At 40.4% G+C, this 26,974-nt stretch overlaps 1 protein-coding gene across 7 annotated transcripts in view; it reads left to right on the top strand.

Annotated features, from left to right (window-relative positions):
- Nucleotides 1-26,974, top strand: part of AKAP13 (A-kinase anchoring protein 13) — a 344,553-nt gene that overhangs the window by 260,243 nt on the left and 57,336 nt on the right. For 3 of the 7 annotated variants that reach the window (XM_075069691.1, XM_075069688.1, XM_075069696.1), the window contains 7 exons: nt 1,721-2,082; nt 5,195-5,248; nt 10,435-10,497; nt 13,299-13,491; nt 16,335-16,443; nt 21,988-22,113; nt 26,510-26,552. In XM_075069691.1, coding sequence (XP_074925792.1) covers nt 1,721-2,082; nt 5,195-5,248; nt 10,435-10,497; nt 13,299-13,491; nt 16,335-16,443; nt 21,988-22,113; nt 26,510-26,552 — 950 coding nt within the window. The remainder of the gene's footprint in view (nt 1-1,720; nt 2,083-5,194; nt 5,249-10,434; nt 10,498-13,298; nt 13,492-16,334; nt 16,444-21,987; nt 22,114-26,509; nt 26,553-26,974) is intronic. The other 4 variants (XM_075069693.1, XM_075069692.1, XM_075069694.1 and 1 more) reach the window with 4 other exon arrangements.

Here is a 26,974-nt window from a genome sequence, read left to right as displayed (position 1 = left end):
AAAGAATGTGGAAGCATTTCTTTAATACATGTCTTAAAAAATGTATCTTGTACTTATTAAACTGATTATGAGAAGCAGGGCTAATGCCCACCAAACTTGGCAGTAAGGTTTCTCTTTAAATTATGGAGTATTTTACCGACGACGGTTTTCAAACACCTCATACTCCCTTTTTAATCGCCATAGCAGCTTTTAGGTGATATTTTTGTTCTAGTACAAACGCAGAACAGAAACATGCAGACTCTGGAGTGGTCTAATTGACTGATTTTTAAAGAGCTCATGATGTTGGACTTTGAGGTGCCCCATAGTGGGAATGTGGTAACAGCATTTGTGTTCACATTCGTTACTGTTGTCTGTTGCATTTGTAAAGGCACATCTCTTGTCTGACAGTTGAATTTGGTATTCTGTTAGCTTTGTGCAAATGAGATTTGACGGACTGCAGCTCTCCTAATGCTCAGTTCCTGTTGAGTATCAGTGAGCCTGCTAGTTGAAGACAGCGACAAAGAGTCCTGTGGCACCTTGTAGACTAAAAGATGTATTAGGAGCATAAGTTTTCGTGGGTGAATACTCACTTCATGAGATGTCACATGTATCTGACGAAGTGGGTATTCGTTCACCGACGAAAGCTTATGCTCCAATATGTCTGTTAGTCTATAAGGTGCCACAGGTCTCTTTGTCGCTTTTTACAGATCCACTAACATGGCTACCCCTCTGATAATTGAAGACAGTTAGTCACTGTGGCTTTGGTGACTAGTCCATTATATACAACTGGATGGATCATTCTGAATATTGTTATTTTAAATGATACAGTGCAGGGCTCTGCAGGAGTATACATTGAAACTTTCTCCATTGGCCTTGAGTCTGAAAGTGATGTCATCAACATGCTTGTGTTTTTTTATACTAGCCACTGGGAACACAGGAAAAATCATAGACTCGCTTTAGGATGTATTGTCAGAATGTGGCCGATAGCTGAATAGAGCTAGCTGGGGTTCCACTTACTGCTTTTGGAGGAAATTAAACCCAAGATTACAGTATGAATAAAGACCCATTCCACAAGGCAGCCAATCCTGTGGAACAGTATTTTTCAACTATAGTTGGATTTGACAAATGCTGAAAATTCTGACATTAACTTTTTGATAAATGGAAGGTGCTTGGGGGAGGGGACTAATCATTTTGTGTGTGTTTGTTTTATGCTACTGACTAATGTTCGGTTTGTACTGTATGGTGCAGTGGAACAGTTTGCTACCCTTTTTGCTGTAATGACTGGAAGCTACAAATCTGGTTCAGCTCACACAAAGAGGACTGAGTTTACTGACTGAAGTCATATGAGCTAGCAATCATCTGTGCCCATCATTTAAACTACATAATTATTTGGCAGGCTTATAAATCTTTGCCTGGTAAAAGGCTTCAGGATTGGAAATGCAGGAGAAGCTACGTTGTAGGGTTACAGTGCATTGACAGAACTCTGAGAAGGACATTAATAGAATAGCAGGAAGTGCTGTAGTGTCAGGACTGGATTGCGTTGGCAAAACTGAGTAGGGAGCCCAACTTTACAGTAGCAGGATGAGTTATTGGCTAGGATAAAACAAGGGAGCAAAGTTGTAGAGGGTGACTTGCACAAATAAGAAGGAACGGGCCTAGTTTTTGTGATGACTGGCTCTGGCCAGGGCTGTCAGTTGAGATCTCTTATCTAAGGTTCATGTTTTTACTTTTGCTGTAACAGGCTGAAGAGGAACAGTCTGCTTGCGATGTGACCAGTTCCAGCTCATCGGCAGATGACACAGTCTCTTTGGAGAGGAATTCTTCTCTTGGGAGTGACATATCCCTTCCACATGCTCTAAACTTCAACAGGCCTAAGGAGAGGCACACTCTGGATGGAAACGGCATTGACATGGGAGCCGCAGGGGGACGGGAAAGTGAACTTGGTGGCTCAGGCGAGATGGAAGAAGAGATGGACAGTATTACAGAAGTGCCTACCCACTCCTCTGTCTTAAGAAATTCCATGCGACCACTGTCACCATTCCGACGGCACAGCTGGGGGCCGGGGAAGAATGCTGCCAATGAGGCAGAAATCAATCACAGGAGGTGAGTGAAAAAGGCTGTTTAAAGCTGTTTACATGCACATAAGCACATGTATGTGGGCTTTGCGATTGGCATTTGAAGGATGTGCAAAAACACAGAAAAGTGAGGTCATTCCATGAACTCTGAGGACAGAGAGAGAAAAAACACTTACTACAAAAAAAAAAAGAACGAAAAGAAAAGAAAAAAGCCCCCAAACAAACAAACTAATCTTCCTGTTTTTAATTACAGGTTGAATTAAAAGTACTTTATGTCTACAATATATTTTAGCTTTTCAGAGGACTTAGGTCCTTATCTAGAGCCCATTGAAGTGAGTGGAAACACCTTGGACCAGTCCTTAGTGTAAATGATTACCACCTGTTCCTATGCAGTGGGTTTTGCTAAAGGAAGGGTCATCTGAGTGTTAAATCTAGGTGACCACAGAATAAGCACAGCCACTATTAATCAGTAGAGTTCTCACGTTAAGGTGTTATATGGGCTGTAAGGTGTAATGGAAAAATATAAGCCTTCAGTCTTGGGACTGGGGTGGATGGGTTCCAGTTTGACTCCTGATAGAATTGCAATATTGAATGCATTGGACAGACCCTATACACCCTGTGCCTAGGGTGTTCTTCCAGTTTCCCCCTCTGCTTTCTCTCCTTTCAGGAAAGACTAGGGAACACCATGTACCTCTTTACATCAACTACTGTGAAAAGAAATGTTGTTGTTTTCCAGAACCACTCTTCCCTTGATCTCCAGTTGCAGAAAAATTCCACCCATAAAGTAACTGGTTAGGAGTAAGCCCTCTGCATTCTGAGTAACTATCAAGTTCTCTGACTCGCTTTGTACCCAGCATGTTCTTATGCGCATCAGCCTTTCTTCATTTGCACCACAGAAAAGTTACTCTAGTTTTACATAGAGTTTTAAGATCCTGGTCCGGTTGAAACCAAGTAAGTTTGGCCATTGATTTAAATAGCACCCACATCCCTTTAGAGGCAGGGTGGTCAAAGATTGTTCCCCAAGTCACATATATTGTATACCACCCTCATCTGCAATATGGATGTGTGGCTTGTTGGAGACTGCAGGTCCATCAGGAGTCAAATTGGAACCCATCCAGTTGACTGCTTGGAGTTGTTGTTTTCATGGGTCACAGCTCCGTATTAACAAGTAACATGGCCAGAGTCGTCTGCATTATATTAAAACCAATATTTATCCTTTGGTTCCTGGCAAATTGCCAGAGGGCAGAGTTTGATGACCCCGATTTAGAGATATGTCACCCTTTAATGCATGTGCATAAATCCCCTTGACATTTCTAGATGTTATTTTCACGCACTGAAGAGATATTATAGATCCTTAAATTATAAGTTTTATTTCATCTAAAGCTAAACTTGAGAAACCATTCAGTACTCAGAAAGTAATATGCATTGTTTGTTTTGTTACATGACTTTGTCACCCCTTTCTAGACTTCTTCCCAGGTCCCAGGATGACAACACACACAAATAAAATCACACCAATATTTTGAAACAGCAAGAGAGGCAGCTTCAGATATCAAAGACAGTTTATGATAGACTCAGTCTATAAGCTCATAAATTCATTTAGAAAGATTTATTTTTTATGTACTGAACTTATTGTGTAAGGATTTCTGAGGGTAATAAACTCTGCATATTTGGCAGTTACAGCTAATGCTAAGCAAATGGTGTTAAAAACGTTTGAATCAGAGGCTGGATGGCACAGGTTGGATGTTTGTGACATGGGAAAATATTCCTACTGTAAATGATTGATATATTCTTTTTTAAGTAAAGAAACAGAGGAATTATTGTCATATTTTTCACATACACAGCCACCAATAGACAAGAGTGACTGAAAGGTGACTTGTAAAGGAAAAACCAGTTGGGGTTTTGCACCTTTTTACTTATTTATGATGGATAAAGGCCTAGAAATTAAGTTTTATTCAAACCCAAGTCTCTGTTTGGTTGATTGGTGTTTGCTAAGAACTATTTAACTAGAATATTTTTGTTGAGATTTAACTCCTCCATCCCTTCCGTTAACGGCTGAGGGCCTGATCCAGTTCCACTCAAGTCAAAGGTAGCGTTTCCATTGACTACAATGAAACCTGGACCAGGCCCTGAGAGAACTGCCCATGTGAGACTCTACCCTCCCCCATGGGTCCTCTAGCAAAAGCAGGGAATAACAGATTTGATATTCTCTGTATTTCTATGGTACAAAATTAGTGGAGTGTAATCTTTTTATTAAAAGAAGAAGAAAAAGACAAAACCTGTTGAGCATCTTAAATATCTTTTAAATATGATTTTAAAAACATTTTTTTTCCTTTATAAATCTCATGAAGAATACTGATAAGGCTGCAGTGGAGCATGCTCATCCTTGGTAATTCTTAGAGTTCATACTGAGTTTTATACATCTCACCTGGGGTGGATTGCAGCTCACATAGATATAGTCAGCTAACGTACCTAGTACAGGGTTCATGGTGGACTGTACACAGCCACTTGGAACCCAGGGCAGTTACTCAGGTGCCTAGCCCACACTGGAATCGTGCTGCCATGCGTCATTGCTCCTGTGTCCATGTTAGCTGGATTATAGCTGGCTCGAGGATGTCTTTGTGAACTGCAGTCACACACCGTGTTTTTAGCATTGCCATGCCGTTAGATTGCCGCTAATTGCCATGTTTTTAATGCCCTTTTGAAGGAAAGAAAAAATTAGATTTTTCACTGATGGACCTTTAGACTTGGTCTGCGCTGCCACATAGATCTGTTGCTGGTGAGGGATGCTAACAATGGCTGCTGTTGAACTAGCACTGACTAGTTTGTCCTCGTCTACACATACAGCCGACCCACGATTGGCACCTGCTTATATGCAGAAATTGTCAGTGGCCGTCATACTTTGTTCAGTAACAAGGCCTTAGTGTGAAATAGAGGGAGGAAGATAACTTCACAGGAGACGCATTGCTCCCTTAAATGCTGTAGTTTTTTATACTCCTCTTCTCATTCCTTTCTTCTGCTGTTTGTTTGTTTTTGGGGGTGGGGAAGGGCGGGGTGGGAGGAATGGGCGTTTTCCCTTCAGCTGTCATTTGTTCATTTTGCTCCATTCTCATCTCTGACCGCTTTCCATGATTCATTTTCAGTTCAACGCGAGTTCTGGGGGATGGTATAAGGAAGCCTCCCATTCATAGGAGAAGGTACAGAGCCAACTAAGTTGACTAACCATTTTGCATTTGAATGTCTACTAACTTCATACTCTCATATTAGTTAGATTCAGTACTACTTGGAATATTTGTCTTATACGGAGACGCATCCAATTTCATCGCTCTCACCCTTAGCCTGACACAGCCCTTTCAGTGCCAGCTGCAAAGTCATTCTTTCGAGGGCTTTTAGTTGATGGGGTGGGTTGAAGGATATTGGACGTTGCGGATTGGAAGCATCCAACGAACTAATAGATTTAGGACCGGAGGTTGAATTTAAATGGGCAAGTAATTGTTTTTGTTTGTTCGCCTTAATTATTGTTTAAAATGTATCAAAATCTCTAAATCTCATGAGATAGGCATGTAGGAACATATTTGAAAATAGTACAGAGGATATGTAATAAACTTGGTACACTTGCAGCAGCTGATTTGCTTTAATTTTAACTTTCTGGGTTTTTTTAACCCTGCCTCTTAACAGCTGGAAAATAAACATGATTTTCAAACCAGTTTTTGTCCCTTTTTATCTGGCAAACGTTTATGATTTATTATCCTTCCCATACATATTTATTTATATATAAACAAAATAAAGATAAGGCAAACTTACCCCTATTTTATCGCTGAAGCATCAGCATGATTAATTTGTGAGCAGCAATGTTTACAGCTAAGGAAAAAGCTTTTTTAAAAAAACTGAATGCTAGTTCTACAGAAACTACATTCTGTAGACCCTACAAAAATAGTTGCTGCTGTTGCTGTTAGAATTCTTGGAGGTGCAGTAGGGGATCCTTCCTTTGCCCTCCATGGCCCCGGTTTTATGGGGAGTTTTGTTGTTGTTTTTGACCTTGTCCTCCCTGCCACACCCCAGACCTATTAATTCCTTTGACGTACCCACTTCTTTGAAATTTTTACTAATGATTGTATCATTGTTTTGACTGAGACTAAGTACCTGCTACATTGGTTCACTTCATGTGCCATGACACATTCTGGTACTGCAACAGAACGTGGATCTTTTGTGTATAGTTGTTTCCTAAGGCCTTGTCTATAATAAAGGGGTTCAGCAATATATTCCCATGAGTGCTATAACTGGTTCAGTTGCACCAGTGAGAATTTTTTTTTTACATGATCTTTGGCTGTAAACACAGCTGCTGGTTTTCTTCCTAGTTGTGTAAAGTGAAACATTAGCCCTTGACAAGCCATTGACATAGCCATTGACCTTGACTCTCAACTCTGCAGAAGCATGCGCTCTCACACCTTGCTGTAACATGCTAAAACGTAAATTCTCAAGCATGGCCTCAAGGAATTAGTGCTGTGTGTTATTTCTGCGGTATCTTCCTTAACAGTGCAGCACAGATTGCACAGGCCTCGGTGAAGTACGTAGCAGCTCTAATTATGATATTATAGCCTCTGAGAAGAGCAAGTGAAAGGGGAAATGGTGATATTTCCTCTGTGCTTCCCCTTGAGGCTCTCAATCCAGTATCTTCATGTGTGCTCATACCTACTGATATCCTTATTACCTTCATTAATATAGTAGACTTCAGGTTATTGTTACACCCACCCTTAATGAAACACTATGGACTCCATTCAGCTCAGACTCCACACTGCTTTGTACTTTGTAAGGGTAGCATGCAAGGATTGCCTCGTGAGCATATGCATGCTATCTGCTTTTTCCCAGCTGCACAGTCATATCCACCTGACTTCTACAGAGGAGCTTGGGGTCCTTATGCTAATCGTAAAGAGAACGTGTCTCAAGTTGGCCACTTAATATCGCTACTTACCTTTCCCGTTTAGGTCAGATTCTTTAGTCAATGTTCTCTCATTCTATCTCTTTACCACTGCCCCCGCCTCCTAGCCTTTTGGATACCCTACAAGTGAGTGCTGGAGAGGGGACAATGGCACAGCCTCAAACTAATTCCAGTCTATAGCTGGTCACACAAATGGCTCTTCTCTCTTCTCCCTCCACCCTCCTGCCCAGTCTTCTGCCAAGGGTTTGTATATATATTGTATGATGAGCCACTGTCGTCACTTTTGCATGGTGTTGCCAGTAGCTTGTGGGTGGCTCACCAGCAGGATTATAATTCTATATGTCTGTGTTTTCCACAGCTCTTGCCAAGAATTTTTATTCCTCTCTGGGACCTTCTGCCATTTCCTCCAAGCCTCCTGCTCCTTCATCTCTCAGTTATAGAGTTTCTGCCCTGCAGTTTTGTAGTCACACTATAAAATTAATAAAGTTAAGAAATATGTGTAGGTAGAGAGAGATTATATATATGCGCACAGGCACACACACAGGTCTATAGAACTGTCAGCTGTAGGTCAGTTTTCACTGTGAAGGAAATGGGATACACTCTCCTTCCCTACTTCACCCCCGCAATACACACACATAACTGCGTGAGTATGTTGAACCTTTGTCTTACGGGACACACAGGTCTTTTAGGGGTGTCGGCAGACTCTGAAGGTGAGAGCAGCCGTGGAGCTGTAAATGATGTGAGTTATTCATAGTATAGCAGTACACTGACTCCCTTTGTGACCTTGAGCAAGTGTCTTATCCCCTTTGTTTCAGATTCTCCATCTGTAAAATGGAGATACTTCCTTGTCCTGCTGATTAGCTCCTGCTAATCTTAGCTTAGCTGCTGATTACAATGCACTTTAAAGGTTGTGCATGTTAGAGCAAGGTGATAGTTCATAATAGATATTTATGTTAATATTCTGGATCAGAAAAGATCTTCTATATATCTGATGGCCTGCTGAGCACAGGAGCTTCATTGACAGATGCATCATGGCTGGGCCCTAAGAAATTCACAGTCCATTTTGGCCAATTTCACGGTCATAGGATTTTTAAAATTGTAAATTTCATTATTTCAGCTATTTAAATTTGAAATTTCACAGTATTTTAATTGTAGGGGCCCTGACCCCAAAAGACATTAAAAGGTACGATTTGGTGGGGTGGTGTGTGGTCACAAGATTTACTGGTTGCGGTGGGGGGGGGGGGGGCGGCGTTGCGGTCTTGCTACCCTTACTTCTGTGCTGCTGCTGGTGGCGGTGCTGTCTTCAGAGCTGGGCAGCTGGAGCACGGCAGTGCCACGCTGGTTGGGAGCCCAGCTCTGAAGGCAGAGCTGCCACCAGCAGCAGTGCAGAAGTAAGGGTGGCATGGTATGGTATTGCCACCCTTATTTCTGCGCTGCTGCCTGCAGATCTGGGCCCTCAGTCAGCTACCACTTACTCTCTGGCCATATAGCTCTGAAGGCAACAATGCAGAAGTAAGGGTGACAATACTGCGGCCCCCTCCCCCCTCAAATAACCTTGTGACCACCCCTTCGCAACTCCCTTTTGGGACAGGACCCCCAGTTCAAGAAACACTGGTCCCTCCCCCCCATGAGATCGGTATAGTATGGGGTAAAAGCACACAATGACCAGATTTGACAGGGGGAGACCAGATTTCACAGTCCGTGATGCGTTTTTCACGGCTGTGAATTTGGTAGGGCCCTTATCATGGCCCAATAGCAGCCTCAATATGAAACTACCTTTAATTCCTAGACAAACTGCTGCTGGATACCCTCAGACTGAACACCATGGGTTCTTCAGTTAACTGTTCGTTCTTCTTTATTCATTTAGGTTCCTTTGGCCCCATTTCTGAGTACTTCCAGTTTTGCTTGGAGTGCTGGAACAGAGTGGCAAGGGAAAGGTGACTTTATGCCTCCTTGCACTCCCTGTATTCTGGGTCCACTTGGATCCTGCTCAACCCCTGATGTCAGAGCAGCTCTAGTGCTGCTCAAACTTATGTTCTGTTTCCCATAGGTCCCTGGGCCAGAGAGCAGTGCTCTCTGGCCATGCTTCCTACCCTGGGAGTTGGGAACAGGACCAGTGTAAGGTTACCCTGGTGGCTCTGTGTTGGTGCAGGACCTTGCAATGGCGGTTTCCTGGGGCAGTTTTCTGCCCCCTTTAAGCACAACAGCTGAATAGAAAATCAGTTCCTCTGTGCTTGAAGAGTCTGCAGTTGGGCTCTGCTGGTCATATTTGTAGGGCCAAATTTAACAGTGTAAATGCTAACTGGCAAAGAAATAATAATTGAAACCTTGTTTAAAATGAGAACCAAAGAAATTGTCACTGTGTTTTGAAATTCTAATTGTTTTACATGCAAGATGGAGACTGTTTGGTTCTTGGCACTAGTATTTTGACAAGAGAAACTTTCATTTCATGTAAAAGCAGCAGAGAGTCCTGTGGCACCTTATAGACTAACAGACGTATTGGAGCATGAGCTTTCGTGGGTGAATACCCACTTTGTTGGATGCATGTGGGTATTCACCCACAAAAGCTCATGCTCCAATACGTCTGTTAGTCTATAAGGTGCCACAGGACTCTTTGCTGCTTTTACAGATCCAGACTAACATGGCTACTCCTCTGATAATTTCATTTCATGGTCCCTGATTTGGATTAATCCTAGATTCATTGTGAAATAAAAAGCAGGACGCATTGCCTAGTGCAGATAAAGCACAGAACTTGGAGTCAGGAGAGATGTACTTTCCGTTCAGGTTCTGACATTGACTTGCTGTGCAACCTTGATCAGATCACTTATTCTCTTCTTCATTCTTCCTCATCTGTAAAATGAGGTTAATGTGCTTACCTGATGTGGGGGCGGGGGGGCATAATCCATTCTGTGGTTGTGATGCATTTTTCAGATCCTTGGATGGAAGGTGCCATAGTAGTGCTGATTACTGTTATTATTAATAGACCTGTTACCTCATGGCCATTTGCTTTATGTGAAATTGGCCTTTGTGGGTCTCAGTCCCATTCTCTCTCTATAAAATGCTGTGGCTTGGCTTGACTGGGTTGCATGTGCCAATGAAATGAATAAAAAGTTCTCTCACTGAAAAAAAGCTGGTACAGATTTTCACCTATGGGACATGGAGTGAGCTCCCCTTTCACCTCCAATTCAGTATTGGTATCCATTGGTGGAAGCAGTTTAAGGGAAGCTTGCAGTACACTACCTGCACCATCCGTGTTCTGTGGTAACAAACAGGGCTTTAGTGTCCTGGACTGCTGATCTGGTACCTTTCATCCAGTGTTAATTAACATACAATGCGAAAATCTTTCTAAAATTAAATAAGGTCAACAGAGTCCTGAAGCATTCCCTTTCTGTGACAATCCAATAACTGCAGCTCTTTTCCTTTCTCTGCCTTTGATATCCTCAGTTTGAGCTGGTGTCCCTCTGGCGTACAGTACATTCCCATGGGTGCTGACTTTAATTGTAGAAGGTATGGTATAAATAAATGTGCAGCAGCAAACGGGCATTGCAAACACAGTATTGTTAGCTCTTTGTGTGGTGGTCTGTTTCTCTGCTGCTCTGGCTGGAATGTGCTTGTGTCTGTTTGCTTTGTCTTTTGCCCCCCAGTCACATTTGGCGTTGGGTCCTTCAGAGACTGAAGTGCTGGTGAAGGTGTTGGTTAGTCTCTGCTAGTCTTGAGTGTCAGAGAAGCTGCATTATTCACCCGGAGCTGCTTTTTTTTCTGTGGTGATGATTTTTAGGCACATCTTCTCATACAATCAAAGCAATGAAAGTGACAGGAAAAGAATCTAAGTTAATGAGTTAATGAGATACAGTTCTGTTTTCCTCCATACTGACTGATATTTTGTAGGTGTTTACATTCATACAGACTGCTTCTAATACAGTGAGAGTTCCTTTTGCTCTCTTGAGCAGAGAAGCTAGTCATTTAAACCTCTTTAGAACAAAATCTGATAACCACAGATTTGGTTTTCTCAGGCACTTCAAACTTGTGTGTCCTGTAGAAAGTCCAGAGTCAGAATTAATTATCACAGGTCAGATCCTCAATGGAGATGTACTGGCAGAGTTGAAGATCTGGACCCAGATTTATTTTTGCCTCCGACAGTTAAAGGATAGAATTTCTAACTATTTTCTGGAGGTTAGATAACTCTGAGGTTTGGAATACAGATTGTTTACTTTAGAACACTGATTTAAATGTGATCCAAATACAATAGGTTAAAACCACAGATCATTATCAGCTGATGACTATTTGACGGCATGTCTGAAGAGAGTTGCTGTTCTGATCCCAGTTATTAGAAGATAGATGTCAAGATCACAGCAAACTACCAGTGTGATTTTGGGCTGGAAGAATAAAAGCCTGTCCTCCCTAGATAGTAGGAGTGGGACAGCTTTCCCCTTCAGATGTTTGGGAGTAAATTTTACAATGCATGCTATAGCTAAACACAATGCAATTAAAGGCTTTTGTGAATTGATAAAATTGTAAATTTTGTGATTTGTCTGCCTCTCGTTTACTAACTTGAAAAAATCTTTGGAAGCCAGATGTCTGTCTCTTCTGATTTAAGATTTACTTCAGCTTTTGTTTCAAGATGATACATGTTTGTCAACCACCAGCTCCTCCAGTGATATGTAGAATACAAGTATCCATTTGGTGTCTACGTGGATTTAAAGCTCCACTGTACATTACAAAGTATTTTATTTTTCCATTTAACATGTTTTGAATGTTAACTCGATAGTGAGTTAGATTTCATGATTAACCTTGAGTCCAAGTGTGTTGTACATATTAAATGTTTTCTGTAAAACACTTGCCCCTTATCCAACCGCAGCAAATTCTCATATAATATACGATGCATAGAGAGGACAATCAAAAGAACATAAGTGTCACTGTAATTGACACTTTGTCTTCAGGTACTCACAGGCCATTAAATAGCAATTGATTCAGCTCCAAAGTTTGAAAAAAGAAGTATTTGAAATGCTAAGGTTATATAGCGGGATCCTATCCGAAAGATGTCAGGAGGTGCACTGGAACTAATGTGTTCATCTTTCACCTTTAGAAAGAGGAGTTGAAATCCTCATTCATGTCAAAAATGAAAACGTGTGTACTGGTGTCATCTTTAGTTCCTACTGTATATTGGACCATAACAAAAGCCATCTTTCTCAAGGAAGGCCCTGGATCAGAATACCAGTGTTTGCTGCACATGAGAATTGAGCTTCAGTGATAGAGCTATGTTGGGGATCTAAGACTGGCATAGTTGGGGGCACTGCAGGTCAGGAATGAGGTGACTCTACAGATCTGTAGGGTGACCCAGGCCTGGAATTGCAAGGGATGCTGCAGGTCAGGATTGAGGTGCTGGATACAGTGCTTTTGATAGCATAGTGAGGTTGGGATGATAATATAATGTGTGGCGGCAGGGAGGTTGGTGTTGCAGGTGAGAATTGAGCTACGCTAGCATGGCTCTTCATAGGGAAAACTTGCATATGAACAGCCGTCACCGTGACTGAATCTGACCAACTCTTTCATAAGCACCAATGTTGCAGACAAATGCTTTTTGTTTTGTTTTAAGTGATCGAGTCTAGCTCAGTTGGATAATCTAGCTGCAGAGGCAAACTCTGAAATGTGATTCATTGGCCGATAGACACAGCACTAAGATTTTGGCACTAGTGCCCTGCTTTCTGCCAAAGCCTTGTACAGTGGTAAATGCTAAGCTGCATCAAGGTACATCTCTGCAAAGAAGAGTTGTACACATTCAATATATTGCTGTCTATAAACCAATGACTTCGTAGCTGTGGGAGGGCATTTAACATTTCAACATAGAACTTCTGTTCAGGGGCAAATAGCATCAGGATATACCAGCTATGTCTAGCTTAAATTGAGCCACATCCAGTATATCATTTGAAACTGAGAGAATGGAATGAGTGGAAATAAGCACACCTAAGAAAGCTCTCGGTTTTTCTTTTGCACTGTTCAAGAGAGTGAGAAGGAGTCCAATAACACAGAAACGTATTGGTCCATTATTCTCACACAACCATTTGCCTGAGTGTACCAAGATACTGCTGTCTGCAGTGAACACCACAAGCTGCTACCTGCACTAGGTCACATATATTACTCAAGGAAGTAACACAGACTGAGGGAGTAATATACATTTCACTCCACGGTGAATGTCGAGGTTGCATCCTCTTTGAATGAGAATGTGTCTCATGCACACAGTTCAGGTGCCATATTGTATGTTAATGCATAAAGAATTTCCAAGTCTAACCTCTCTGATTTTTCTTCAGTTACAGCCTAGAAGGCCTTGCAGGAGACTCCGATGATAACAAGAAGCCCTCCTCAAATTTAGAGACTTCCTCTTTGAGTTCCAGAGACCTCAGGCGAAGTCCGCTTGCTAGTGATGAACGTGGCTCCTTGGTCTCACTCACTGAAGAGGAAGTAGAATCTGAGCAGGGGGAAATCAGAGGCTTTGACCGTCAGGTAAAGCTGTACATTTCTTATTGTTGGGTTTTCACAAAACTCTAAATCAACGGCTCTGAAACTTTGCCCTCTTTGCATGCATAATACAGAGATATTCTCATCTTTAATATAGATGTGTTCCTGGCAAAGGCTAAAAGATGCATCACTCCCACTTGATCAAAGTGACCTTGCTACTCAGCCATAAAGGCAGCATGGTTAGACCCTAGGACAGAGAACAAGTAACTCCTGAGTCCTCTGCTATGGACTGGATGGTCTTGGAAAAGTCAGTTTGCTTCTGTATAATGAGGCTTAAGAAAATGAATGTTTGTGTGGCACTGTGAAGATGTGAAGCATATATAAGTACTAAGTATTATATTATCTGTTAAGTTTTTGAGGTTTATACCCATAATGTATGAGAAAATGAGGACCTTTCTCTTTCATAATAACCTGTATTCTGATTTTTTTAATGGTCTCATCCTACTGTTACAAACAGCAACTAAATGCAATATAACAAATGGAGAATTATTCAAATGTAGGTTCACCGTCTAGTAGAGGAGGTAGATGGGGATGATTTAATCAGGAGAGATGGGCCTGTGTTTTATGGACATGTATCTTCAATCTGTTTTATTAAAAAGGCAAATATATGAAATGCATTGAATATCTGAAAGCCACACTTCCACCATAATACAGTAACTCCTAACTTAACGTTGTAGTTATGTTCCTGAAAAATGCAACTTCAAGTGAAACGATGTTAAACAAATCCGATTTTTTCCATAAGATTTAATGTAAATGCAGGGGGTTAGGTTCCAAGGAAATTTTTTTAGGGCAGACAAAAAGCATTATATACTGTACAGTACTGTGGTTGGGAACTGCCCCTGGCTTATCCCACACAGGCACAGCCTGCTGCAGGCAAGGATGCAGAGGCAGCTTCCCCGGAGAAGAGCAGGCCCGCCTCTTCCCATCCCCGCTCCACACGAGGCCCATCTCTTCCCATCCCCGCCACATTCCCGCTCCTTCCCCCACCCAGAAAGCCCTAAGCGCCGCCAAACAGCTGTTTGACAGCACTGAAGGCTTTTTGGGAGGGAGGGGGAAGAGTGGAGATGCCGTACTTCCCTGCTCCTGCCCCTCCCTCCCAGAAAGTCCTAAGCGATTGGTGGTTGGGGAAGCGCTGGGAGGGAGGGGGAGAAGGCAGAGAAGAGGAACTTGTGCAATGCTCCCTTGTAAAGTTGCTGCTCTTCCAGCCAAACAACATTATAAGGGAGCATTGCACAACTTTAAACGAGCATGTTCCCTAACTGAGCAGCGACATAACTTTGAAACAACGTTAAGCGGGAGGACATTAAGTGAGGAGTTACTGTACTTCTCTGGGCAGACACAAAATAACTGGGGGTTATTCAGCTGCCCCGTTTAACTGCTGGAGATAGTCTTTGTTGACTGATCCTGGCACACTGATTTTCTTTGACATCTTCATGAGTCTCACACAGAGGAAAATGGTGTTGCTTAGTGTATCTGTCACTTGAGCATCAAAGTGTTGTTGAGAGTGACATTTGAGTCACAGCCTAAGTAAATCCTCACTTCCCCAGGTGAAGGGAGTAACTAGGGCTCATGAGAACTGATGTGTGAGAGCTGGCATTACGACGTGGGATTGTATCTCTTAGCCATTGCTTTGATGAATGGTGTTCATTGAAAGTCCATTGTTACAGCTGCATACCCTCAGTGTCAGACTCTTGCCATTTTGTATTGACAGCTGATGTGTAACCTTGATTTCTGGTTCCATTAATAGGCTAAGGATAAGCAATAGAACCAAACTGAACTCTTTAAGGTTCAAGCTTCTGGGGCAGTAACAGATAATTTAATGTAATGGAAGACTGTGAATGACACAGTGAGGGACAGCATTAAAAACTTTATTTAAAATAAAATAGTTAAAGCAGACAGGCATTACAGTATAGCCATACACTGCATTGATACCCACATTCCAAGATAAAATGGTGCATCCAGGCTGATCAGTCCCAGGATGAGAAGAATGAATATATCATCCTTTCTCTCTCTGGTACCCCAAATTAGCATACTATCTTTATATAATCAACTAGAACACCCCTTAATTAATTAGCATTAGGTCTACCTTTTACCATATTTACCATAATTAAATATTTTCTACTTTCTCTTTGGTTGTTTAATATCACGCATAATCTTACTTAATGTCTACGTAAATATCATTCCAATAATTATCAGTACAGATAGCATTCTTCTAAAACATTCATATTTTGTCTAATACGCTTGTTAAAACTAGAATCTGTTTACAACATGGCCTAGGATTGTCTCTGAATTTATCTCTAACTTGTCTCTAAATTATCTCACTTTACTTATATTTTACTAGGCCTTATTATTATCATGCCCAAATTTAAGGCCCAAATGCATATTTTGTACTTACATTTCAGCACATTTCTATTTAACATAAGCAAATGTCATCTCTATCGGCTACAGCTGAAGGGGTTGAAATCACAGCAGTATTTTCATTGGTCATCAGACAACAAACATACATTTTATTGGCTTGCCAGAAAAGGAAGCAGCCTGTGCTTGCCTTTATTTTTGTTACATACTTAGATTTGTTTCCCATTTTTAAAGAGGTTGCATTTCACTTTTACAATTCCTCTGTGTTTTTGTCATGCTGCAATTTACCATTTGTGTGCCCTACCACCATAGTTGCGCCCATCCTTTCGGGGAAGGTATTCTTGACTGTTTTAATGATCCAGTATTTAAAGGGATGGGCAACTAATACATTTAAAGACTAGACTGTAGTCTGCAGTTGGAGTGAGGGCATTGCTTGGCATATCTGCTTAATAGAGTTGTTTTCTCTTCCACAGACACGCCAAAGATCACAGCCACATGGATTTAGTTTCTGTACTTCTGCCACTTCTTCTCCGCTGACCAAATCCATTTCGCTAATGACAATCACTCAACCAGGACTAGACAGTGAGTAAACATGACTTTCCATTTGCCTTATCATCCCATATGCAGTATTCACATACTGCTTGCTAACTCCCCAAGATAGAATCCCCCCAGCTTTCTTTCTGTGTTATTACTTGAAGTAGAGGTATGCTTCTCTACTCCATTTAATTACAAAAAAGGGGCATCACTCATGTTTAGACCCAAATTTACCACCTTGCATACCTAGAATTATTTTACTCTGTTAACATCAATTATTGGTATTAGAACTGATGTTTCTTGAGTATATTATAAAAAAAACTGGTTATGTTCATGATAAATCCCATATCTTTTTGAATTTCTTCCTCTGCTGTTACTATAATGCTTCCTCATTTGAGGTATTACTTTTCCATATCTTGGAGAGTTGAGAGATGCAGAGATATGGAATCCGAATCTTCTGTATCTTCAGGAGAAAAGCTATAAGACTAGTGTTTAGGCTGGAGAGAGAATGGCCTTCCTGATATTTGTTCTCTAAAGGAATTTACTCATTAATATTCCTGTTACCTGCATCAACCTTTCTGTGGGTTGAAGAGCATAATTTCAAGTAGCATGCTTTGAGGAGAAGCAACAGATGCAGGGCTGAAATGTCAAATGTCTGGGGTGCTATTCTTAAGTTAATTTCAGTGAAAAGAATAAGTAGTTTGCACAGTCTTCTTTATTCCAGATGTGCTTGAGAAGACCACATGCTCCTTCTCCTCACTAAGTGTTAGCCAGGCAGTATGTTTGGTCTGCTTTTATACAATTCCTCATTGGCTTTATGAGACCAGCTCTGAGCTTTTTCTCATTACTGAAATGCATATGTTCTGTAGTTGATTCATTAGTCTTTATATATTGTGGATTAAATTTTACTAAAAATATCGTGTCCGTTTTTGGCCCATTGGTCAAAATCATCCAAACAAAGTTAATAGTCACACCAGAGATTTGTTTGCCCTTACATTTATAAAAAAACAATTCTATTTCACCTAAATTCATCATGGGGCTCCTCCCCTGAACGCAGTGATAAAACAGCCATTCAGTTGGAATGTCACACCCAAACAGACCTGTTCCTAGCAAAAAGACATGCTTTAAAGTAAAGTGTTTTATTCCGTTTGTACGGTTCTCCCTGTTAGCTTCCAGAGCGGGTGCCTTGTAACATTTTTAAGTTCATTACCCTCATTCTTCCATGATTAATAAGCGTGTGGCCTAAAGGATGTGTCCCATAGCAACAGTAACCAAAACACTGCCAAACCCATCCAATAAAAAAACTACATCTTACTCTATATTATGTCACACCCTCTTTCCTCTTTTTACTCAAGCCCTTCATTTTTTTTTAAGTAAACAGTTTGTTGGCATCATTTCCAGTTGCTAACCAAACACTCTAAATAACACAGTCCCAGAAAAACAGACTTTTTTAGAGGACCAGAAAGCTTGGCAACCTAATGCTTTTCTCCCCATTACTTGGAAACTTTCTGTTGGGCTCACTTTCAAGTAAACTGCGACCCATTTCATAAAGAGGTTTCCCTCACAATGCACATTACAGGTACCAGCAAGACCTGAATTGGGAGCAGATAAACTTGGTCACAGATCCCTCCCTTTTTTTATATTTGTTTTTGTCTAATTAATGTCAGCCCAACCAGAGCACAATTCAAGGAATGAAAGTGGTAACTCAAACAAGACTATGGAAATGGAATATTGTTAATCAAACCAGTTTAGGGTAGAATAGTAGGGTCAGTCTGGTGGCTAGAGCTGGGCCAAATTATGGGCCTAAATTTTCAAGACTGTCTAACTTTCTGAGTGGCTAATTTGAGATACCTTAGAGAAGCCTGGTTTTCACTGGGCAAATGCTCAGCACTTTCTGAAAATCAGGTCCCTTTAAGATGTTTGAAGTTAGACAGCTAAAAAGTAAGGCATCCAAACTCATTAGTCATTTTGAAAATTTTTGTCATAAGGTCTGTTCCCAGCTCTGCCATTTACTGATTGTGGAAACTTGGGCAAAACACTTCACCTTTCAGTGTCTCCATTTCATCATAATCATCATGGCAAATCCCAAAGGGATGTAGCCTCCTTGTAGAACAAGTGCCACCCAGATCGATCTTTAGCAAAATCATCTTTAAAACAGGCATGATGGTAATTCTTACCAGCCCAAGGGGCATTGAGTTTTAATGTTGGTGAAGTGCTTTTGTGCTTTTTGTTGGAGGATCTCACAGTATAATACATAACTTCATTGGATTTCCAAAACTGAATATCAGTCTGTTCATTACAGCATATTTAGTCTATACTTAGTTATACAAGAATAAATCTCAGTGATTTCATAGAAATAAAGTAAATAAAATCTAGAACAAGTTTAATTGTCATGATTATTCTGTCCAATTGAATAATTTTATCAGAACATAAGAACAGCCATATTGGGTGAGACAAAAGGTCCATCTAGCCCAGTATCCTGTCTTCTGTCAGTAACCAATGCCAGGTGCCCCAGACGGAATGAACAGAACAGGTAATCATCAAGTGATCCATTCCCTGTCGCCCATTCCCAGCTTCTGGCAAACAGAGGCTAGGGATACCACCCCTGCCCATCGTGGCTAATAGTCATTGATGGACCTAACCTCCATGAATTTACTTAGTTCTTTTTTTGGACCCTGTTATAGTCTTGGCCTTCACAACATCCTGTGGCAAAGAGTTTCACAGGTTGACTGTTCATTGTCTGAAGAAATGTTTCCTTTTGTTCGTTTTAAACCTACTGCCTATTCATTTCATTTGGTGGCCCCTGGTTCTTGTGTTATGCTATATGCTATAAAATAAAGTTTATCCCAAACACTCCAAGGTTCCTGGATGGGAAGAAAACAGCTTGTTTTGCGCGAAAGCTTTAAAAATAAAACCCAACTGGGTAAATGTTTGGGGGATTTTGGCCTTATCTTGGTCTCTGCATGTGCATGTCACGTGTGGTTTGGGAGCTGGTTGTAGAGTTGCACTTCCTCTAATCTCCAGATCTGTTGTTCTTGCTGCATCCACACTATCCTGAAGGAATTGGCAGATGTGCATTTAGTATTCACAAATGCTAATGCTGCAGCGTTTTATATAATCAGAGAGTTCGCAAGAGCTGTTGGCTGGAATATGCTGAAGGATGCTCCCAATTTGGGAATAACACATTTCCAGTGAGGAAAATTATTACAATTGCATACAGGAACTTCTAAAACTAAAAATAACTAAACTGAAGTAGGAACTAAGCCAGGCCTGGGGAGCTTGTTCTCTCTACATTTAAAATATTGTGGCTCATCTTTCCTCTTTGAAAATAGTCTGACAAGATAGTAACCTAAAAAGGAGAAAAAATAATTCTTCACCCTTGTGGTTTTCAGAGCAAAGATGCAGGAAACATGAGTGATTTGTTTGTCCATCAGCAAGTTTATTAGGATATACGAATAAAACTATAATTTAATTTTGTCTGCAAATGTCCCAGCTACATGTCTTCCACTGGGAAATGCATCTCTGAGTTTTTTGCATTAAGCAGTGCCATTGATCCTTGAGTGTGTCACATGACCTTGACCAGTCCCTCTCATGCCTGGGCATATTGTTCAGTGACAGTGAAAACACTGCAGGAGATTTTTCATCATGTTGCTTGTTTTGTCTGGGTAATCCTGTGCATTCTGAATATCCGTTTTGTCTTAAAGTACAGAACCAAAAATATACAAGAGTCTCTTTATAAATGGTCAAAAAGATGTTTGCTCTTTTCAGTTGTTCCTTGAAAACTGAAATTTGGTTCCTTAGCATTTGTTTCCTCTATTGTGCATGCATGCACGCAAGTTTGTGTGAAAAAGGATTGCTCACAAGCTCTAGGATATATGTGCTGATTTGTTATTGTGGCATTACTCAGAAAGGCAGAGCTTTGTTGTAGGCATTGCTAGCATGCTTAAGAAAATAAAGCATTAAAGCATTTATTGTTTTGTGTGGTAAAAGGCTTTTGAAGACTCAAAAAATTACATTAATCTTGAAGAAAGGTTTTTAAAGATAAGTCAATTTTTCCCCCCACCAGTTGTTCCTGTAGGTAACTATCTATGGTACCTCTATGTTTTCTTAAGTGACTTCTTGCAGCTAACTGCAGTATTTCAAATTGATGTGCTATCTTACGTCTGCTTGGTTGCTCTTTAAAGAAAAGGCTAGTTTTGCATGACTGTAAATTGCACTGAAAAGCAATTCCTCTCCATAAATTCTTAAAACTATGCACATTTCAAGTTGAATATCAGTCTTCCCTCTTTCTCCTTTTTGCCTCTATTTTCCCATATGGAAAATCTCTGTAGTGTTTAATAGAAAATAATAGCCACTCTATAGAATTTAATAGGGAATCATATCTGTGCTGTAGAATTCTGTAGTATGGCTAAAAACTTACAGGATTTAATAGAGAATCATACTCATCCTACAGGTGTGTTAAGAGTAACTTGATCAGTTTAGTAGGATTCTATATTGTTTTACCCCTATTAAATCCCATAGTACTTTTCCATAAGAACTATTATGGCTGGTAGGACACTGTGCCTCTGTTTCAAGAAAACTACTCTCATTAGCCAAAGATTAGATGGTCTGCTGCTATTAAGGAACTTCTCTTAAAATAAATTAATTTAAAAAGCCAATGCACTAGAAGGCTCTTCATCTGTGTAGATTTAAGAGAGTACGGACACATGCCGGGAGGCATTGGCCCTGGTTCCTAGAAAAAAAAAAACAGACCAGGAGAGAAACATCATCATTTCACAAACTGCACTAAAATAAGAAAAAAAGCAAAACATTTAAGTATGTGACAGAATTATACCTATGAATTTTTGCGAGCTTCAGTCCTGATACAAGGGTCCACATCACGAAATAGTTTGGTGCCCTGGTTGGCAGGCTCTTCAAAGTTGGACTGAATAGATCATGGAGATTTGTTCTTCCTGTAGAACAAGAGGTATGCCCTTTGAAAAGAATAGTAGGAGGAAGGCTGCTGCTGAGAATGCTATATTTGTTTGAAAGATAAAGTAGGGAGTTCAGCTCTCCAGTGCTATCAATTCAGCACCTTTCACAAGAATAAAATTAACTGGATCTTCTAAAAGCAGCAATGGTGGCAACAACACTAAATAAATAAACAAAGCTAACATTTCAGCAAGACTGTGTGGCTGTAATAGCACCTGGTATGCCATTTAAATGGACAAGGTGTGCCACTTCACCAGTATTTTGAGACATTAAAATGGATTCCCTGGCAATTATCCCAATAAATTCAGTAGGTGCTGTTTGTTCTGGGATTTTACTGTATTTGGAAATATAATTGTTCAAATACATAATCCTACTGAGCACTGCAACAAAAAGCTGCTAGTGCAAATAAGAGAAGCCTGGACCCCAAAGTTATGCATGGAATTAAACATGCACCTTTTAAAATAAAAATGAAAACATGCTGAATTCTTTGCTGTCTATGCTTTTTCTGAAACCAACTGCTCTGCTTTATTTTTAGTTTGCGGTTGGCTGCTTTCTTCTCCTTTTTATTATTAAATGCATTTTCATGCATGCTCTAATGTCTGCTGTTAACCCACTTCTCAGCCCAGAGACGGACTCAACCATGCGGACGAATCTCCTTCTCCTTCAACATCTCTCCACTCATCCCTAAGTCTAAAACTCTCTTTTCTGTTGGCTCTTCTTCCAGTGATGATGAGGAGGAGTTGGATAGTAAGTAATCGTTTTACATGAACTGCAGCCATTATGGGTGGAGGTAAAGGGAAGGTATTTCAGCTTTTTTAGACCTGGCTGTTTTAGCTTGGGAGCATTACGATAATCTTTCCATTGCATGATGCCTAACAGCTTCACCTTCGCCGTTGTGTCTGAATGCTTCAGTAACCGCAGAATGAAAGGATTTTAATCCAAAGTTTTTAATATTCCAACACCTTTCTGACACATCAGGGCGGCTGGAAAAGGTTGATTGTGTCAGGTCAGTAATTGTGCTGAACCTATTGCCATGGGAATGGGAAATATTGTTGGTCTTTTAAAAAAAACTATTTATATTGTGAATATTCCAGCATGCTGGGAAAATCAGTTGAGATGGGACCCCAGACCATGTGTGTGGATCTGAATGCTCATAAACTGCACTGGCAAGAGTTTTCCCACTATGGGCATTTGCAGTCTGAGCATTGATTTAGATTAGAATTTCACAGCTGCCCCTGTTATCTGGTGAGTTAAAAACACACATCTGAGTCAAACACACTCAAATTTTGGGAGCTCAAAATCTGAGTCCAGATTTTCTAGTTGAGGCCATACCTGTAGTGTTTTTCCCTGGAGGACAAAGATGTTCATGCAATGATTTTGGGTTTTGGTTGGTTGGTTGGCTTTTTTGTTATGGCTTACCCCTCTCATTGTAGTAAAGGAGACTTCTCCCCAGCCAAACTTTTAAAAAAAGAAAAGAAAAAAAAAAAAAGGTCATCCCGCCAGAAGACAGAGTGACCATTTAAAATCAGAGTAGCCCAGATTGTCTTGTGTTCTTTCCCTCAACCATCCCGTTATGACCAGTGAGCTTTAAAAACTGAGTTTATTACTTCCCCAGAACATAAAAATGTTCCATAAGCTGGGGGTTCATCACTTGGAAATGAGAGAGAAGAAGAAAGACCTGGTTTTATTAATCATCTGTAGGATGACTATGAGCCACTAATGTAATGCAGTCACAGAAAAAAACAAATACGATCCTGGGATGTATCAAGTGAGATATTTCCTGTAGAGATAGGGAAGTATTAATGCTCTTGTAAAAGGCACTGGTCAGACCTCATCTACAATACTATGAACAGTTCTGATCACCCTGTTGAAGAAATATGAGTTCAAACTGGAAGAAATTTGACTTCAAACTAGTAGAAAAGGGCTACTAGGATGATCAGAAGAATGGAGAGTCGATGTTACAAGACGTCTAAAAAGGTTTAGCCTATCAAAACAAAGGCTGAGAGGGGATACGGTTGCTCTCTCTAAATACATTGAGGGTAAACATCGAAGTGGGATAGGAGCTATTGCAATGTTGGTACAAGAACAAATGGGTGTAAATTGACCATGAATAAATTTACCTGGAAATAAGGTGGTTTCTAACCATCATAGAGGTGAGTTTTTGGAACAATAGGAGTACAGGGGGCAAATTACCACACTGCTTTGAAGATGGAACTTGACACCTTTATACACCTCTACCTCGGTATAACATGACTTGATATAACATGAATTTGGATATAACGCAGTAAAGCAGTGTTCCAGAGGGGGGCGGGGCTGCGCACTCCAGTGGATCAAAGCAAATTCGATATAACGCAGTTTCACATGTAATGCAGTAAGATTTTTTGGCTCCCAAAGACAGCGTTATATCGAGGTAGAAGTGTAATCTGATCATATGATAGAGTTGCCCGCAATAACAGGAGACTGGACTCAGTGACCCAAGAGGACCTATGTCCTGTGCTCCTATTTTCTGGGTGTTTGTTGTAATCTCTCTCATTCAAACAGTTCTGTGACGGCTTTATATAAATGTTGCTTTAGCCACAGATATTTTTAGATACAAAAACCCTAGACTTGTATTTTTTCCACCTCTCCAGGGCTCATATCTGACGGAGGAGATGGATGCATTTGCTTTTAGATCAAGTGTGCATTTTAATTACCTTCCTCCAGTATCTCTACACATCCTTTGGAATGACACAATCATATATTTAGATTGCCCTTTTTTTTTGAACAAGTTACAGATTTCAGATGGGTAAATTATGACCGGACGAGCTGGTCTGTACATTTTACGGAAGGTTTAGTTGGTTGTGAGCAGGCTTTTGGAATTCTTTGGCCCCCTTGAGTTTAATTACTAGCTGGCCTAGGGCGCTGCAAGCTGTTTTCTGTCATTCAGGCATTCTCATTGGAATATGATACTCCTGCAGCTTCTTCCTGTATCACGAAACTTATGAATTATTCTAAGTCCATCTACCATGTGAAATTATTGTTGATGGTGAAGCTCTGAAGGTTCAGATAAGCACCCAAAAGCTTGGCTGCTTATCCAGACTCATTGGAGTTGCACAGTGGGGCTGCAAATCTCAAAAGAGTAGTCTTTTTCAGGTGCTATCCAGTCATGGCACTGATGAGATTTTCTCGCTATTGCCCAGCACTTCCGCTTTTGGTTCCAGGCAGAGCCAGGAAGCACTGAGGTAGAAGGAATACAGAAAAGTATTGAGGGAGGAAAATCTCTCTGTCCCTCCCTCTGTCTGTTTTTATGGCGAATATAACAGGTATCTGAATGCTGTCATACAGTCCTTTTTGAAAACATTTAAGTTTAATAAAAAGCAGTTTAGTTCCGAATTTGGGTTGGTTCTTATTTTGTCTGAGTTAGTTTGCACACCACTGTTAATGATTCTCTCTGTTCAAGGTAAAGTATTGTCGCACAATATGGGATGAACAGCAACTGCATAGTTGAAATGCCATGCAGCTCAGGAATTCAGAGATACTGAAAACTGGATCATGAACAACAAATTATTGCAGCTCTTGATTAAATATTGCTTCATCCCACTTATTCTGGTGACAGTATAGGATGGTAAAATACTTCATAGGTTTTATATGGCGTGTTTAAATTCAGTCAAGGCAGATGATGGTTAAATATATAGAGAGCGAGTGAGCGAGCAAAGAGGTTTAACCTGTGTTGACGAGTAGATTGAAGTGGATGTGAAAAGCAGAGTCCACTATGAGGTTCACCATGGACAACAGTTTGAGCCTTTAAATTACTTGTTCAATACTTAGATACTCAGGTAATAGGCACTATTCAAAAACCAGAGATAGATAGTAAATGGTATGGAGCTTGATTGAATGAATATCATTGCACTATGTGATGGATTTGAGACAGATCACTTGCTAGACTAAAGGCTCCACAGAGGACATACAAAAAGTGTCTCTTAAACCAGGATTAGGTGACCAGGTTAGACCACTGTTTAATTCATGAATATCCAAGAATGAAAGGTAACAAAAAATAGCCTTCTCTTATGCTATTCTAGGAACTGTAGTCAGCAATTGAGACTGTATTTATTTATTTTAGAAGTGGGGCTGGGCCGATCCTGAAGAAGTGTGGTATTTTAATAAACTTTATAGCTTCTGGGTACTGATCTGCCCTTTGCTTCGGATGCCAAGTGCTAAGTTCATTTGCATTAGCTCTTAGTTCTAACTTCTGTTAACAGTGTTTGAAGCCAAAGTACTATTGTTCTTGTGGCAATTACAAAATCCTAATAATAAGACCAGCTATGTTGCTTGCTGTCATCGTAGCATGTTTGAAAATACTTTAAAGGGGTCCTTTAGAGTCCTGCCATGCCTAGTTCCTGGAGGAAGGAGCAGGCATCTTTCTCCGTCTGAATTGATTTGTTTGCATTTTTAGCACTCCCAGATACTAAGCAGCTACTCAATAACATCTAGCATCAGCTAGATAATCTGCTCCAAGCAGACTATGTAGGCAGGTTTCTTGGTGAACAAGAGGAGTTTGTGTCACTGGAGGACTTCAGTAGCATGTTGTACATCGGTTTTTCCTAGAGCACAATTTTGGGTAATTAAGCTCTGCCTCTGTAGACATTTCAGTGGAAAAATTAATAAGGCTTCTCTTGTTTCCCTTATCCTTTTATTACATGCTTAAGGGTTGTGAGGGGAAAATGAACTATAATTTTATTAACTAGAATTCTGTTTTATACATGAACTAAGGACATATTTTACAATAGATTCATTCTGTTGGAGTATAAATGAAAGCACTGAGGAAGTGTTTCTCATTTTCACCTATTGTAATTAAATTAGCAGTTTGGAATTATGCACTCATAATGTATGAGTGAAAATCCCAGATTCACATCCTTTGCCTTACAGGTGGTGAATGATAAAACTGCTAAGCAACCCATCTCTTTTTCCACCTCTGTCACTAACTCGGAATCCCACGGGCTGTGGTGAACGTTCTTTCCTGATGGCACATGAAGAAACATATCTGAGCCCTTAACTTCTAAACTGTCCCCTCTTTTTCATAAACTACCTAAATCCAGGAACTATGTTTTTAGCACTACTGTGGGCAAGACTTCGCTGTCTAACATTTTTGTTTAATCTTTTCCAGGCACACGATCGTTCAACAGCACCAGTAGTTCATTGTCTCAGAGGTACAGTACTGTGATGGTCTGATCTTTACTCTGCTGAAATGCCAAAAATATAGATCTGATTATTTTGTTTAGAAGTATTGAGCACTCCTAGCCCCTCTCAACTTCAGTGGGATCTGCAAGTGCTCAGACCCTCTGAGAACCAGGCCAATATTTTTGTACATTGAAGAACAATTTAGAATCATAAAAGATTTCTTAAAATTGCCACACTGGGAATGAAGACGGGTCCATCCATGCAGCTGTCTTTTCCTGAACAGCGGTTAATTCTGGATGTTTATGTTTATTCACAAATAATAAAAGTTTAGAATATTATTTTATTATTAATCAACATACATTTACACAAGACCCAAATATTATTGCCACTTTTTCCCTTTCCCCTTGTCGATTTTTTTTATGATTGCAGAGATTCTTTTGTTTTTTAGATA

This window comes from Chelonoidis abingdonii, chromosome 9 (genome assembly GCF_003597395.2).
Source record: "Chelonoidis abingdonii isolate Lonesome George chromosome 9, CheloAbing_2.0, whole genome shotgun sequence".
NCBI lineage: Eukaryota > Metazoa > Chordata > Testudines > Testudinidae > Chelonoidis > Chelonoidis abingdonii.
This window is presented reverse-complemented; position numbering and strand designations above follow the sequence as displayed.